Below are 15,887 nucleotides of genomic sequence, written 5' to 3'. Positions count from 1 at the left end.
TCTAGTTATATATTTTGAAACTATGGGGAAGAATTGAGCTCTGCAACATAACTTTTTGTTTATCTGTGGAGAGAGCAAACTTTGAAGACTAAGGTACTATGACCACCAGCTGATTATTGGCAAAACTGCACCATTACTTTTTTTCCCACAAAACAGAATAAATAGCAATTACAAAATTGATGATTTGCAATGATAGGCTTACCCTTGCATTGTGCAATTCCACGCCATAAAATTCAAGGGTTTTTGCCCTGTTTAAATAACCAAGTTCTGCTTCCGATTGTTTAAGATCTCTAGAACACAATTAATTAAAATATAAGTCATGGGAAAAATACAAAAAGATTGCACAGTAGTTCAAAAATAGCAGACCATTTTATTTAGTGCACAATTAATTTTACTGTCTGGAATATTTATATACAGAACTGTGTGTTACATAGTTAGTGATCTAGACTGAAAATAGATCTCCACAGCATTTTTGCCAAACTTCAATTTATTCAGTACGAAGCACAATTTGATCATATACAAACAGTTACTGGGCGTAGGAAGATAGCAATTGGTAGTGTTGGCATGGCCATGACAGCTGAACAGATAAAACTGATACAAAGTCAAATGAAATTGCAACGGTATTATGTACTTAATGAGTTACAATTGCACAAAATTCTTAAATATCACAAATAAAGAAAAATAAATTAGAAAATAGTTTGCTTAATTTTTATTTCAGTTCCTTAATGAAAGCACTTCGGTGTTGTCTACCTGTGTTGTTTGTGCAAGGTCATCACATTGGTTTGAAATTCTTGGTTTTTATCAGATATAAAGTGGAAATTTTCTACATAGCCAGGATGATGCTCAGAAGGATTGTATTCACCAAGCTCAGCTGTAAGATTTAATTTAACGTTAATACACATTTTAATAGTTACCATTCCATTGCTCTCTTTTAAGCAAAATTACCTAGATTTTCTTGGCATTTTCCATTTATTTTAAAAGTCGATTTCACTTGGAAAATTGAGGCCTATATCTTTAATGATTTTTTTCCAATTTAAATAAATTTCTGTTTTATGCAATTTATTCACTGTAAAGTACACCATTTTGTATTAAATGGTAGATAATATTTAGCATCTTCAGATAAATGAATCCACCAAAATACTTCTGTTGTTTCACTATTCTACACAAAGGAGTTTTTTCTCAATATTCCAAAATGCACGACAGTCCAATCCCTATCCTAAGAGGCTTACATAATGTAAGCCATCTATTGATCACATCTGACAATACTGCAGTAGCTTTCAATTTTTAATGTTAAAGATAACATAAGAACACATAAGAACATAAATAATAGGAGCACGATTAGGCCATTTGGCTCTTCAATCATGCACCACCAGTCAATGAGATCATGGTTAATATGGTGTAGCTTTAACTTCACTGTCTTATCTGCTCCCACATTACCCTCGACTCCCTTGTCAATCAAAAACTGTCTAACTCTACGTTGAATCTATTCTACTGCTGCTGGGGGAGAATTTCTAACACTAACAACCCTCTGAGAAAATAAGTTCCTCCTCCTCATCATCTTAAGTGGGAGACCTCTTTGTTTCAAACTGGGTCCCCTACTTCTAGATCCCTCTCCCAGGGTAAATATCTTCTGAACACCAACCCTGTCAATCCTCCTCAGAATCTTACGTATTTCAATAAAATCACCTCTCATTCTTCTAAACTCCAATAATAGGCTCGTTGCACCACCTTTCCTCATAAGAAGTACCCTGAAATATGGTGTAGTTAAAAGAATTTCATACTTTGACAGGCATACTCCAGCCTGAGAAAAAATATTAACCGGGGGAGGGGGGGATTCTCCCATCTGGGACTAGGTCCCATGGTAGGGAGGGGGGTGGTTCCCGCTGCCCATCATCACTGACGCGCTATTGAACAAAGAGGATGGACCTTCTGAAAAAAGGGTGTTCTGGTTCCCAGTAGCCTCCATCCCAGACTCCAGAGGCAGCACCAGGCATTGTTCAGGTAAGTCCGAACTTCTGCACACCACATTGTTCTCGGCGTTTTCTGGACCGGCATGTTTTCCAGCTAGTGTAAAGGAGAATTGGAATTGGTGGGAAGATTCTGGTTGGGCTTTTATCTGCATTTCATTAGCGGGATCCAAATGGGTTTCATGCAGGTCTCCAGTGGATTTTACCAATCCACCACGGCAGGTACCAGCAGAAGATTCCACAGGAAATTTACACTAGCCGGAAACCAATTTTTGGACTCCCGCTGAATTCTCCACCACTGACTGCCATTGAACCTGCCGGCAGGGCATGGAAGAATTCTGCCCTAGGTTTTCTGGTAATATTCTTAAACTTGCTAATTATTCAGCTTTTACTTTGTCGTACAAAAACACCTGCAAACTAATTCATGTGCAGATGATCTCTACTCTAGGCACTGTCAATAAGTGTCCTTCATCAAAATATTGTGCTCATGAGGCACTTTATTTGTTTACACCTTGCAATCACTCTTTGCATATCTAATTGACACGAGGGTGACTGGAAGGAACTAGCACATCATCTGACTGTCTTTTTGCGTTCTTCCGATCATCTCTTGAAACATTCCAACAAATTACCATTCATGGAATTATTTCTGGCTTGTCTGAAACTGTGGATTAGATTTCCATCCATTAGTGAGTAGTCAATGAACAGAAAATCTAGTGCAAAGCATGTCAACCACTAGAATAAAAAAAATCCTTGATTTACAGTTACAGCTGATGCTTTCATTCCTGTCATTGCTTGTGTAGTTTCTCTTTCTTTGTCTCACAGAAGATTCCATCTCTCATTCTTTTCTAAATGTCCACCTTACTTCCATCATTTTGTAATGTTGCTCATCATATCTAACATCCTTGACTGTCTGAAACACCCTTATTGTAACTTCTAAAAAGCATTAACCAATGCATTTCTGCACCTTCAGAAGCTGTCCTTGCATTCCTGGCCAAAGTTGTCTCAAGTAACTTTTCCTTTCATTCCACTGTACAGTTGATAGTTCTACTGAAGAGAAAGCTGACATTTTTGCTAACCTCTCTAACTATGATCAAGAATTTCTTTCCAATATTCCATTTTATTTCACAGTTCAGATTGTCCCTTTATCTTATGAAATCCTCTTTTTTTCTGGATCCTAAATAAAATTTCTGGCCATGATATTATCTTTCCCATTTTCTTGAAGATATGTGTCCTCAAATGTACCTCTGATTCAAGAAGTTTAGCTAAATTCTGATACTCCAGTTCATCATTCCTTCACTTCTGAAATTTACTCACTTTTATCGGGTATTTTACTGCTTTGAAGGTGCAATATAAATGAAATTGTTGCTGGAAGACCTGACATTGGTTTAAATCAGCAACACTTTTTCAATCTGTCAGTAGAATTCAGAGAATTAAGAGGTGTGAACAGCTGCTTGAAAGTGCCTTTGACCTGACATTGGCTGAAATCAGCAGAGCCTTTGAAATGGACAAATACAAGGCAAGTATTTGCACAATATAGGCAGTTGCCCATGCTAACTGTGGACAATTTAAATGTGGGGATGGTACGTCTATTCAAAAAAGTTTGTAAATTATAGATTCAAAACTTGAAGTGTAGTTCAAGGAAGATCCTTAGAAAAAAAGCTAAAGCATGCTTATGCAAACATTTTCAGAACAGCGCTCTATTTATATAAATAAATCAACCCCAAACTTTTCATCAAATCACACTGAAGCTAATGAAAAAGGGAAAATGTTACAGATTATAATTTCACCACTTACATTGGACTGCATAGGAAGCAAGTAAGACTGCTTTATTGTGAGGACAAGGTAATCTGGAAAACATATAAATTTAGAGATTGTATTGTCAGAATAATGAGATGATTCATTACTGAAAAGACAACACATCCATTTGTAAAACACACTGCACTGACCTAGTTTAAAATAGGTTCTGAACAAGTAATTTTCATTCTTAAATAGTTGCACGATTACATACTCAAACAGTTTTTCTATAATATCCTTAAGCATCTACAAGTATTTCAATTTTATTGAAGTAAATGCAGTTTATTTAGTAAATGCAATTCCAGAACTTTGCACAAAAGGTTTTTCAAGGTGTCGACCAATAAAAACTTCAGAAAATCACTCATTCATCAACATTACGCAAGTAACAGAAACAATACTTTTACGCATAGTGTCGTAAGAGAACTGAAACCCTTGTATTCTTTTCCCTTACTGTCTGTAACTAATGGTGTGGAGATGCTGGCGTTGGACTGGGGTAAACACAGTAAGAAGTCTCACAACACCAGGTTAAAGTCCAACAGGTTTATTTGGTAGCAAATACCATCAGCTTTCGGAGCACTGCTCCTTCGTCAGATGGAGTGGAAATGTGCTCTCAAACTAATGTAATTGTAACTAATGGCCCAGATCTTCCAGCCAAAGGAGCAGTGCTCCGAAAGCTTATGGTATTTGCTACCAAATAAACCTGTTGGACTTTAACCTGGTGTTGTGAGACTTCTTACTGTGTTCACCCCAGTCCAACACCGGCATCTCCACATCATAGCTGGAGACTGGACATACCCTGGGATGGGTGACAAGGTCCTTTGGAAGTCCCAATGGAACGATTCCATGGGAATTACCAGGAAGTTTGAACTTCTGATGAGCAATTCCCTGGTCCCTGATACCCCGACTTAGAGTCGGAGACTTTGGACACTACCAATTTACTTAACTAGACAGTTACCCAAGAAATGTTGGACATGAAAAAAACCTAGTCTAACACCTGGGTATTTATACAGCTGACCCTCCCACTTACTCACAGATCACCACATCTACCCCCCCGATTTCCCCCACCCCGACACTGACTAACCCTCCTAAAGACTCGATGCGCCCTGATCAGTCCTCACCACCTGACTACACCCCTGCCCCAGATCCAACCTGTCTAGCTTCCAACCTGATTGCCCCCAGGCTACCTATCTAGGTGTCACCCAACCTACCTCATCCCCCTGCTCTCCAACCCACCTTAACCATCCTCCCTACTTACCCACTTACCATACCCCACCCTTCCCCCTTACCCACTTACCATACTGACCCTATCTCCTTACCCACTTGCTTTATCCACACTACCTCTTTACCCATTTACATTACTCACTCACCTTTTCTCTAGAACTGTTATCAAAGCAGCTTTGGGACATTTAAATGCTTTATTTATCAGAATATGGCAGCTACTGCCATAAAAGGGGGACATGGCTTCTGCATGAATTCTCTGTCCTGGTCCCTAAGGGGGTTTGCTGCACAAGATGGGATGCGAAGGGTCTTCCATCAGAAGATTTCATAAAGTCATACAGTTTTGCAGCACAGAAAGAGGCCCTTCAGCCCATCATGCCTATGCTGCCCACCAAGCACCTATCTATTCTAATCCCATTTTCCAGCACTTGGTCCTTAGCCTTGCATGCTATGGCATTTCAAGTGCTTATCTTCTTAAATGCTGTGAGGGTTCCTGCATCTACCACCCTTTCAGGCAGTGAGTTCCAGATTCCCACCACTCTCTGAGTGAAAAAGCTTTGCCTCAAGTCCTGTCATTACCTTAAATCTATTCCCCCCTGGTTATTGAACCCTCAACTAAGGGGAAAAGTTCCTTCCTATCTACCCTAAGTATCTTCCTCATAATTTTATAGACCTCAGTCAGGTTCCCCCCTCAGCCTTCTCTGCTCTAAGGAGAACAACACCAGCTTATCCAGCCCGCTTCGTAGCTGAAACTCTCCAGCCCAGGCAACATCCTGGTGAATCTGCTCTGCACCCGCTCCAGTGCAATCACATCCTTCCTATAGTGTGGCACACAGCACTCTAGCTGTGGCCTTAGGAGTGTTATATACAGCATCATCATAACCTTTCTGCTCTTACATTCTATGCCTCAGCTAATAAAGGCAAATATCCCATATGCCTTCTTAATCGGCCTGTCGCCTTCAGGGACCTATGTGCATGCACCCCAAGATCCTGCTGGTTCTCTGTACTTCCAAGCATCCTACCATTCATTGTGCCTTGTTAGTCCTCCCAAAATGCATCACCTCACACTTTTCAGGGTTATATTCCATTTGCCACTGTTCTGCTCATTTTACCAGCCCATCTATGTCACCCTGTAATCTAAGACTTTCCTCCTCACTATTTACCGCACCACCAATTTTTGTGTTATCTGCAAATTTATTGATCAAACCTCCCACATTCCTATCTACCCTCGTCTACACACCTGGTCACCTTCTCAAAAAATTCAATCAAATTTGTTAGGCATGACCTCCATGCTGACCATCCCTGATCAAGCTTTGTCTCTCCAAGTGGAGATAGATACTCTCCTTCAGAAGTTTCTTTAATAGTTTCCCTACCACTGACCTGAGACTCACTGGTCTGTAGTTCCCTGGCTTCTTAAATAGTGCAACCACATTAGCTGTTCTTCAGTCGTCTGGCACCTCTTCCCGTGGCCAGAGAGGAATAGAACATTTGGGTCAGAGCCCCTGCAATTTCCTCCCTTGCCTCCCACAGGAGCCTAGGGCACAATTCATTTGGACCTGGAGATTTATCCATTTTTAAGTCTGCCAACACCACCAATACCTTGTCCTTCCCTATGTCAAGTTGCTCAAGAACCTCACAATCTCTCTCCCCAAATTGCATACCCACATCGTCCTCATTTTTTGGGGTGAAGGCAGATGTGAAGTATCCATTCAACACTTACTAATGTCCTCTGGCTCCACCCACAGATTTCCCCCTTGGTCCCTAATAGACCCTACTCTTTCCCTGGTTATCCTCTTCCATTAACATAGAAACATAGAAACATAGAAACCCTACAGTGCAGAAGGAGGCCACTCGGCCCATCGAGTCTGCACCGACCACAATCCCACCCAGGCCCTACCCCCACATATTTACCCGCTAATCCCGCTAACCTACGAATCTCAGGGGCAATTTTTAACCTGGCCAATCAACCTAACCCGCACATCTTTGGACTGTGGGAGGAAACCGGAGCACCCGGAGGAAACCCACACAGACACGAGGAGAATGTGCAAACTCCACACAGACAGTGACCTGAGCCGGGAATCGAACCCAGGACCCTGGAGCTGTGAAGCAGCAGTGCTAACCACTGTGCTACCGTGCCGCCCACTTATAGAATATCTTTATACTTTTACCAGCCAGAGCTTTCTCATATCCCCTCTCTTTGCATTCCTAATTGCTTTTAAAGCTCCACCCTGCACTTTCTATACCTCACTAATGCCTCCACTGATTTGCTCCCCTTGTACTTTTTAAAAGCCTTTCGTTTCCTTCTCATTGTATCCTGAATATCTCTGGTCATCTGTGGTTCTCTGGGCTTGTTATTCCTACCTATCACCCTAGAAGGAACATGCTGGGCTTGCACCCTCGCCATTTCCTATTTTGAATGCCCCCCAAATTTAAAGTAACACTGTACAATACTGCAAAGGTTAGTGGGAGGTCAGAAGATTAGACAGATTTTTAAACCAGTAAAGAAAGACTAAAAATAGGTAAAGAGGAGAAATCAAAGGATGAGAGAAAGTGAGTTATAAATACAAAAACAGATTGTAAGAGTTCCTAGAAATTAAAAAAATAAAATAAAATAACTAAAGTATGCGCTGGTCCCCTAGAGAAGAGTCTGGTGAATTAGTAATGGAAAACAAGGAAATGACAGAGGTGCTGAGCAGGTATTTTGTGTCTGCCTTCACTGTCGAAGACTTAGAAAACTTCCCAAAGCTACTTGAACATCACGAAGTGAAAGGCAGGGCAGCATGGTGGCACAGTGGTTAGCACTGCTGCCTCACAGCACCAGGGACCTGGGTTCAATTCCTGGCTTGGGTCACCGTCTGTTTGCACATTCTCCCCGTGTTTGCAGGGTTTCCAACGGGTGCTCCGGTTTCCTCCCACAGTCCAAAGATGTGTGGATTAGGTGGATTGGCCATGCTAAATTGCCCCTTAGTGTCAGGGGGACTAGCTTGGGTAAATGCATGGGCTTTGGAGATAGGGCCTGGGTGGTATTGTGGTTGATGCAGACTCGATTGGCTGAATGGCCTCCTTCTGCACGAAATAAATCTATGATTCTTTGAACTTAAAACAATCCCCATCATTAGGGGAAAGGTGCTGGGAAAACATACCACTGAAATCATACATTATATACTTTGTCAAGTTTTGACATCAAACACCAGAAGTTGTAGTAATGTCAATGGGAGATGATAAAAACCTAACAACACATTCTATTATGCTTAAAATAAAAAGAACTAATTGGAATTTTAAAAACAGAAAAAGTGAACCAACTTGAAAAACACTAATTTTAAGAATGAATGTGTCCTGGCTGTAAGAAACTAAAAACTGAAGCTCAACTCTGTTGACATCCTAGACATATAATGCTTTTAATCAATTGACCTGAAAACTCCTGAAAGAATTATCTTCTTTTGTGATTTTCCATGGAACAATCCAGAAATATTGCTGTAGTACATCATTCCAAAAATTATAAACTAAAAATGGATTCATAAGGCCTTAGAAGGAGCAGTTTTGTGCAGTGAAGTCCCCAAGCTCTAAGTCAGCAAGAACAAACCTAACACCAATTAGTAATACAGCCATCTCAAATTCCCCTAATGAACATCATACCGAAATTTGGCTACAGCTTCCAGCCTATTTTGCAGGAATTTTCACCTGCCTGCTGCATAATTACTAGGAAAAAATGTATAGAGATGGTATCACAAGATTTGAGTCTTAAGAAAGAATTAGTCAGAGTAGAAGGCAATTGCTGAGTCTTTCCTTCAACACAGTGAGAATACAGAGAGAAATAAAAGTTAGAAAAACAGGTTCTGAAGAGGAGTGAAATTGAACTCGAAATGTTAACTCTGTTTCTCTCTCCATAGATGCTGCCAAACCTGAGCTTTTCCATCACTTAGTTTTTATTTCAGAAAAGCAACTCATTCGGTATTGATGAGGATGAAGACAAAACAGAGAAACATGATGAATTATGACAGAGAGATTTGAAGGCAGAAAGTGAGATAAAGATGCTCTTTCAACCAGCAATTGGTAAACCTTTCCTGGAAATAGTCAGGATGTTGACAGTCTTGGCCTTCATAAAAGATTAAAATCTATTAAGGGAAAAGAAGCGTCTGGTTAAAAAAAGTGTTTCATTTGAGATTAGTAGAAATAACAATACCAGAAAACATCGGGTTGACTCAGTTGTGGCGCTCTGCTTTCATACAAGCAGGTCATGCGTTCAAGAACTACTTCAGAAATTTCTAGTCTGATGCTTTAAAAGTGCCATCTTTCATATGAGATATTAAACCAAGTCCCCATCTGTTTGTTCAAATTTTCAGAGGATCCCATCACACTATTCAAAGAATAGGACAGATCTCCTACTGCCCTAACTAACATACTTCCTCAACCAACATCACCAAAGTGGATTACTTGGGGAATTATATCCTTGTAGTTCATGCTGTACACAAATTACTTGTTGCATTTGCAAAGTAATTCCCTTGCTATGAGGAAGCAAAATGCTTTACTTTCTCCTCATGATCAAAAAGCACAAAAGTAAAACCATCAGAAGGGGAAGATCGTTGGGAAAGACAATGCTGTAGGCCAGTATCTGGATGAATTTCCTCATTGATACTATCCGTGGGGGTCATGTATGTAGTTGCCTGTGGCATGGCCGGCCCCCGGGGAAACAATGTAGTGCAGCACAACTTTAAATGCTGCTTAAACTATGTGAATTCCATCTTATGGCCTGTCCCAAGTTACAGGTAGAAGAGTGCATGATATATACGAAACATAATACTTGCCTTCCATCAATAAATTCCTTCTTCAGATGTAAAAAATACAAGTGCCTGAAAAGTAGACCAAGATGTTAAATATCAGTGCATAATCTAAATAGAGAAGGCATTTGAAAAATAGATGGTTCCAATGTCTTCATACATTTTGATCTGCAAGTTTGAAATGGGATAATTTTCATGCCTAGCAGCTAGTAACAAAATCCTGGAACAAATTTACCAACTGTAACATGCATTGTTAAAATATAGAATTCTAAAGTTACATTAGATTTTCTATTGAACTTGGTTGCCACTGACACATAATGCAATTGGGCATACAACCAACAAACCAATAGTGATTTCAAGACCATTTCTCTTTGCTGAAACAATGGAAATGACTGCTACCTTCTCTCCAACATTCGTATTTGAACAATAATGCTCCTAATAATAATAATTCAACCAAGAACTCTATCTGTGATAAACCTTGTTCCCTCATTAAAGAGTGAGACCACGGCTTGATTTTTCCAGTTTAAAAGTCAATCACAGCACACCACCATTTTGTGTAGTTCTTGATAAATAACTAGATCTTGCAAACACATCCATATATTTCTAAAAAGTCACACTTCTGTGGAGTTGCTCCTGGGGAGGCAAAACTAAGAATCAGACACAAGACACAAACAAGCAAAGTCCTTTAAAGAAACTGAGAAGCAGACATTGCAAACGAGCAAAGTACAGGCCCTTTCAGGTGGCTGTCCCATAGAAACCACAGAGAACAGAACTAAAGCCTGAAAAATCTGATGAAGGGTAGACTATTGGAACAGAAAAAATTATTGAACATGTTTCTAGCAGGAAATTGGTAATAAAGGACAATTTCAAAGCTTCTTTCGCAAAAGTTTTTAATATGATCTATATGACCCAAATTGTGTTTGTCTTAAGAAAAAAGTTATTCAAGTGATCGGATTGGTCAGCTTTGCTTGGTTTGTCAATGCAATGGAAAATAATTGAGAGATCCTATTGTTCTATTTTTGTTCTATTTTCTAGACAGAAAGTGGGGGGAATCTGCAAGTGGCAGGCTGAAGATGCAGCAGCTGATAAAATCTACCTACAGCAGGAGTGAATGAAAACCTGTCTGGCACCTTTCATGAATGGTGAGTAAATCAAATCAATACTGCTCCAGGACTACCTGAAAAGAAAAATTCTAGCCTGTGGCAATTTGAGTTAATTTTACATTTTTAACCATGCAAGTAACTGCACCAAAGAATGTGTTAGATAGGCTTGGAATAATGTCTTTGTCAAAGTGAGAGAGTTAAAATAGAACTTGCAATATATTGCAAATTTGTGGATTGGGCAGGAGGTAATTGAATAAATGTCATTATTTACACTTTAAAGGCTCTTTAGACACACAATGTTGAGGTGTTATGCCATAATTTGTACTTACATGCACATTGCCTACCTTGTCTGTTCTTGCTGCAGAGCATTAGGGTCTGTTACAAAAAATCTCACTCGGAAATTTAGTGCGCCTCCTAAATATTTTGGGTGAAAAAAAACACATTTAAATTATCAAAACTTCCTTTACTTTAATAATGCTATTCGTGCTGGGGAATGGAACTCCTCGCAGGGGGTCAGATGTAACAACTCTCCCACTACACTGCTGCAAAAACATATCTCATTTCTAACCTCAACTTGCATTTAACATTATAAAATATCCCAAAATACTTCAAAGGAATATTTTACAATAAAATTTGACAGCAGTCCACTTATGGAGATATTAAGGAAGATTTTTTTAAATTCTTTCATGGGATATGGGCATCACTGGCTAAGCCAGCATTTATTGCCCATCCCTAATTTCCCTCGAGAATGTGGTGGTTGTAGTATAAGGGGCTTGCAGATCTAGGGGCTAATGTGGGACTGAGTACAGTACCACCAACACAGCTATGTCAGAGGGCATATGACCCAGAAATGTGAACAGATCTAAGCATGGAGATACCTCCCACCTTGTATCCTTTACTGTACTTGCATAGTTTTAGTAGTCGATAAAGACTTTCAGTTGGGTGGCACGGTGACAGTGTTTAGCACTGTTGCCTCACAGCGCCAGGGTCTTGGGTTCAATTCCCAGCTTGAGTCACTGTCTGTGTGGAGCCTGCACCATCTACCCATGTCTATGTGGGTTTCCTCCGGGTGCTCTGATCTCCTCCCACTGTCCGAAAGACATGTGGTTAGGTGCATTGGCCATGCTAAATTCTCCCTCAGTGTACCCGAACTGGTGCCGGAGTGTGGCGAATAGGGAATTTTCACAGTAACTTCATTGCAGTGTTAATGTAAGCCTATCTGTGACACAAATAAATAAACTTTTAAAAAATAAAAAACTATCAAAAGCTATGGAGATTTCTCTAAGACATACTGCAACCAACACCCTCCCCACATGGTGGTAAAAACCCAGAACCTTGCTAAAATATAGAGACAAAACAACGCTGGAAGAAAATTTAAAAAAAAAACATTCTGGCCTGAAAAGAAGCTCCAGAAGTAAACACGCAGAGGAAAAATCGCCAGTAAAAACTCCAAAGAGTTGGAAGCTGGAGGCTGAAATTTAAAACCCATCACTGCAGCAGACACTTGGAAGTCTATCTTTAGAGTGCAGAGTCGATGGAACCTGCAAGAGTGTGTTCAATCTTTTAAAATTACAGGTTGCACCAAGTCCTGACAACTCCTATAAGTAACTTAGTGTCAGAATTGCAGTTTGAAAGAAACTTGTTGCTGAAACCCAATGCCCAGGTCGGAGCCTGAAAACGTGGTGTCTGACTGAAGGAAAAGAAAAAATAATTAATTAAGTATTTTGGGAACAGCGTGACTGCCCAGCTCAGTAATTAAACAAGCAAAGGCTCCAATTCAACAGTTTTAAAAAGTCAACCCCTGAACAAAAGAAGTCGACAGGCAGCCAATGCAGGCAACCATTGTTATCTTTTTCAAGAAGAGGCCATTATCACTTTGCGGAGTCTGCCAAAACCAGCAAGTGCAGAAAATCCCTTTGACTCCAAGGGAATGGTAACACCAGTTTGAAATTCAGAAATCTCTCAAGACTGCACATGCATCTTAAAAACATTTTAACAGTGCAAAGATGTGCAGGTTAGGTTGATTGGCCATGTTAAATTGCCCCTTATTGTTAGGGGGATTAGCAGGGTAAATAAATGGGGTTATGGGGATAGGATCTGGGTGGGATTCTTGTTGGTGCGGGCTCAATAGGCCAAATGGGCTCCTTCTGCACTGTAGGGATTCTATGATTTTTCTATGAACATGGATCACAATTCCACACTTGTAAGTCAATTTGGACTAACCCAATGCAATCTCTAATGGGCAGGAAACAGGGCACAACTTCCAACGCTGCCAACAAAATAAATATCAGGGTTGGTAACCAAGAAATACCTTGATAGCCAAACAAAAGAGCTGTCATATAGACAGAAGGAAGCTTCTGCCTACAACAGAAGGCACTGCACCAGACACTTACCATAACTACAGAAGGGTGACAATGTCTGGATTAAAGACCTTGAGATAGAAGGTACTGTCAGTAGAAAAAGCAAGGACCAACCTCAGTACCACCAGATTTAGTCTGCAGAAGGCACTGCCAGGCAAAACAGGGAAGCTTTCACCCTATCCCTAGGCCAACCACTCCAACTGCACAATGGAGAGCTTTTGACAGAAATACCCAGATGCCAATTCCACCTTCCAGAACCAGCAACAGAGCTAGCCACTTTTCCAACAGAACTGTGAACGAGATGTGGAAATGTTAAAAGGCTCCCAGACTACCTGACCCTTTAAATTCATGGATTTGAAGCGGGGGAGGGAGCGGGGTGGGGGAGGGAGCGGGGTAGGTGGGGAGAGGTGGTGAGATAAGGTTAATGTAGTAATGGTGATAATGTGGTATCAGCAATGTAAATGTATGGGACTGATAACAATGCAAGAAAGTAAACTACTTTAAGCATTGGATAAAAACTGGAGAGGAGGTGTAGTTTAAGGGTCTGGAAAATATACGGTTAATGTGGAACTGAGTATAGAATCACCCACACAGTGATGTGAGAAGGCACATGATCCAGACCCAGGGTCAGTGTGGTATTGAACAGAGACATGGATAGAAAAGACTTACAATTAACCTACAGAAGACTATGGAGACTTAAGACATAGCGTATTGTAACCAATACACTCCCAACAGTGGTGTTCTTGACCTGTTGTAGTCTATGTGGTGTAGGTATGCCCACAGTTCAGTGAGAAAGGAATTTCCAGAATTTTGACTTGGCAATAATGAAACAATGATGATATGCCTCCAGGTTATGTGGATTTGCCATGCTAAATTGCTCCATAGTGTCCAAAGATGGTAGGTTAGATAGATTAGCCATGGTAAATGCGTGGGGTTACAGGGATAGAGTAGGGGGGGGGGCTCAATGGCCTCCTTCTGTACTGTAGGGATTCAGTGGAGGTCAGGATAGTCTGGCTTGGAGTGGAACCTGCAGGTGGTGGTGCTCCCATGCATCAGCTGCCTTTGATCTTCGAAGTGGCATAAGTTGCAGGTTTGGAAGGTGCTGTTGAAGAAGCCTTTGTGAGTTGTAGCACATCTTGTAAATGGTATACACTGCTGCCACTGTGTGTTGGTGGTGGAGAGTAAATGTTAAACGTGATGCCAATCAAGTGGATTGCTTTGGTCTGGGTGGTGTTGAGATTTGGGAGTGTTGTTGGAGCTGTATTCATCCAGGCAGGTGCAGAGTATTCCATCACATTTCTGACTGGTGACTTGTACATGGTGAACAGGCTTTGGGGAGCCAGAAGTTGAGTTCCTTGTGCCGAATTCCCAGCCTCTTAATCTGCTCTTATAGCCGAGTATTTAAATGGCTGGTCCAGATTAGTTTCTGGTCAATGCTAACCCTGCCAAGGATGTTGATGGTTGGGGATTCAGCTGGGGTAATGCTAGTGAATACTGTAGGGTGATGGCTAGATTATCTAAAGCTTGGTCAGAGAGGTAAGTTTTATAAGGATCTTACAGGAGGAAAGAAAAGTTGAGAGGTGGAGAGATTTTCAGAGGAAATTCCAGAGGTAATTCCAGAGGAACTGCCTTGGCATCTGAAGGCATGGAGTGATTAAAATTAGAAATGTTTATAAGGCCACAATAAAAGGAATGCTAATATTTTGAAGCTATATCTAAGATCTTCATTTTTGTACAAGTAGAACATTTCCTATAACAGTCATTGAGAACATTTGGAGAATGGGACATCAAGGAGGTTAGCACTGCTGCCTCACAGCGCCAGGGACCGAGGTCCAATTCCAGCCTTGGATGACTGTGCGAACAAATACAGAATGGTTTCCCCCAGGTGCTCCGCTTTCCTCCCACAGTCCAAAGATGTGCACATTAGGTGGACTGGCCATGCTAAATTGCTCTTTAGTATCCAAACAATGTGTAAATTAGGTGGATTAGCCATGGTAAATGTGCGGGGTTACAGGTATAGGGAGAGGGGATGGGCCTGGGTAAGATGTTCTTTCGGAGAGTTGGTGCATACTTGATAGGCTGAATAGCCTCCTTCTGCACTGTAGCGTTTCTGAGGTTTCTATGGTTAGTTGGTTTATTACTGATTGTCGTAAAGATCCAGCCTGAGAAGGAAATCTGCCATCCTTACCCTGGTCGGACCTATATGTTACTCCAGACCCGAAGAATTGGCTCTTGGAAGCTCTCTGAAATGGCCCAGCAAGCCACTAAGTTCAAAAGCAAAGTGATGAGCAATAAATACTGGCCTTGCCAGTATCACCCACATACCATAAAAGATTGCGACATATCCCATGAAAGAAAGAAAGAAAAATAACACTTTGTTTCAGCCCATACTTACTGGGAACTGGATAAAAACCAATTTCCTATCCAGTCTTTCACGGCATTTCTTGCAGAAAATGCCTAACATTCCTACTAGACACTATGTAGTAGAGCTTCTTCTCCTTCCAGCAAATATGGGAGGTTCGAGTGCCACTGGTGGGGTTAGGGAGAAGAGACTGGTAGTGCACTACAACATAGCTACTGGGGTGAGCACCTGGTATTAGCAGCTAAATGACCCTTCCTAAGGATTTGGATAAGGTTACAATGGAGACAAAGTATTTAGAAATACCA

General features: G+C 40.9%; 1 protein-coding gene across 7 annotated transcripts in view; it reads right to left on the bottom strand.

The window, feature by feature from the left end:
* The window catches only part of LOC144508725 (tyrosine-protein phosphatase non-receptor type 3-like), a 176,089-nt gene that overhangs the window by 105,346 nt on the left and 54,856 nt on the right, over nucleotides 1-15,887 (bottom strand). For 5 of the 7 annotated variants that reach the window (XM_078237059.1, XM_078237066.1, XM_078237043.1 and 2 more), the window contains exons 5-9: nucleotides 11,205-11,274; nucleotides 9,785-9,829; nucleotides 3,762-3,814; nucleotides 751-871; nucleotides 203-290 (exon numbers count right to left, since the gene is read on the bottom strand). In XM_078237059.1, the coding sequence (XP_078093185.1) occupies nucleotides 203-290; nucleotides 751-871; nucleotides 3,762-3,814; nucleotides 9,785-9,829; nucleotides 11,205-11,274 (377 nt within the window). Of the gene's footprint in view, nucleotides 1-202; nucleotides 291-750; nucleotides 872-3,761; nucleotides 3,815-9,773; nucleotides 9,830-11,189; nucleotides 11,277-15,887 lie in introns of those variants that run through there. The other 2 variants (XM_078237067.1, XM_078237068.1) reach the window with 2 other exon arrangements.

Source organism: Mustelus asterias, chromosome 2, assembly GCF_964213995.1.
Source record: "Mustelus asterias chromosome 2, sMusAst1.hap1.1, whole genome shotgun sequence".
Classification (NCBI taxonomy): domain Eukaryota; kingdom Metazoa; phylum Chordata; class Chondrichthyes; order Carcharhiniformes; family Triakidae; genus Mustelus; species Mustelus asterias.
Note: the sequence above shows the minus strand (reverse complement) of the source record. Positions and strands in the feature narration are given on the sequence as shown.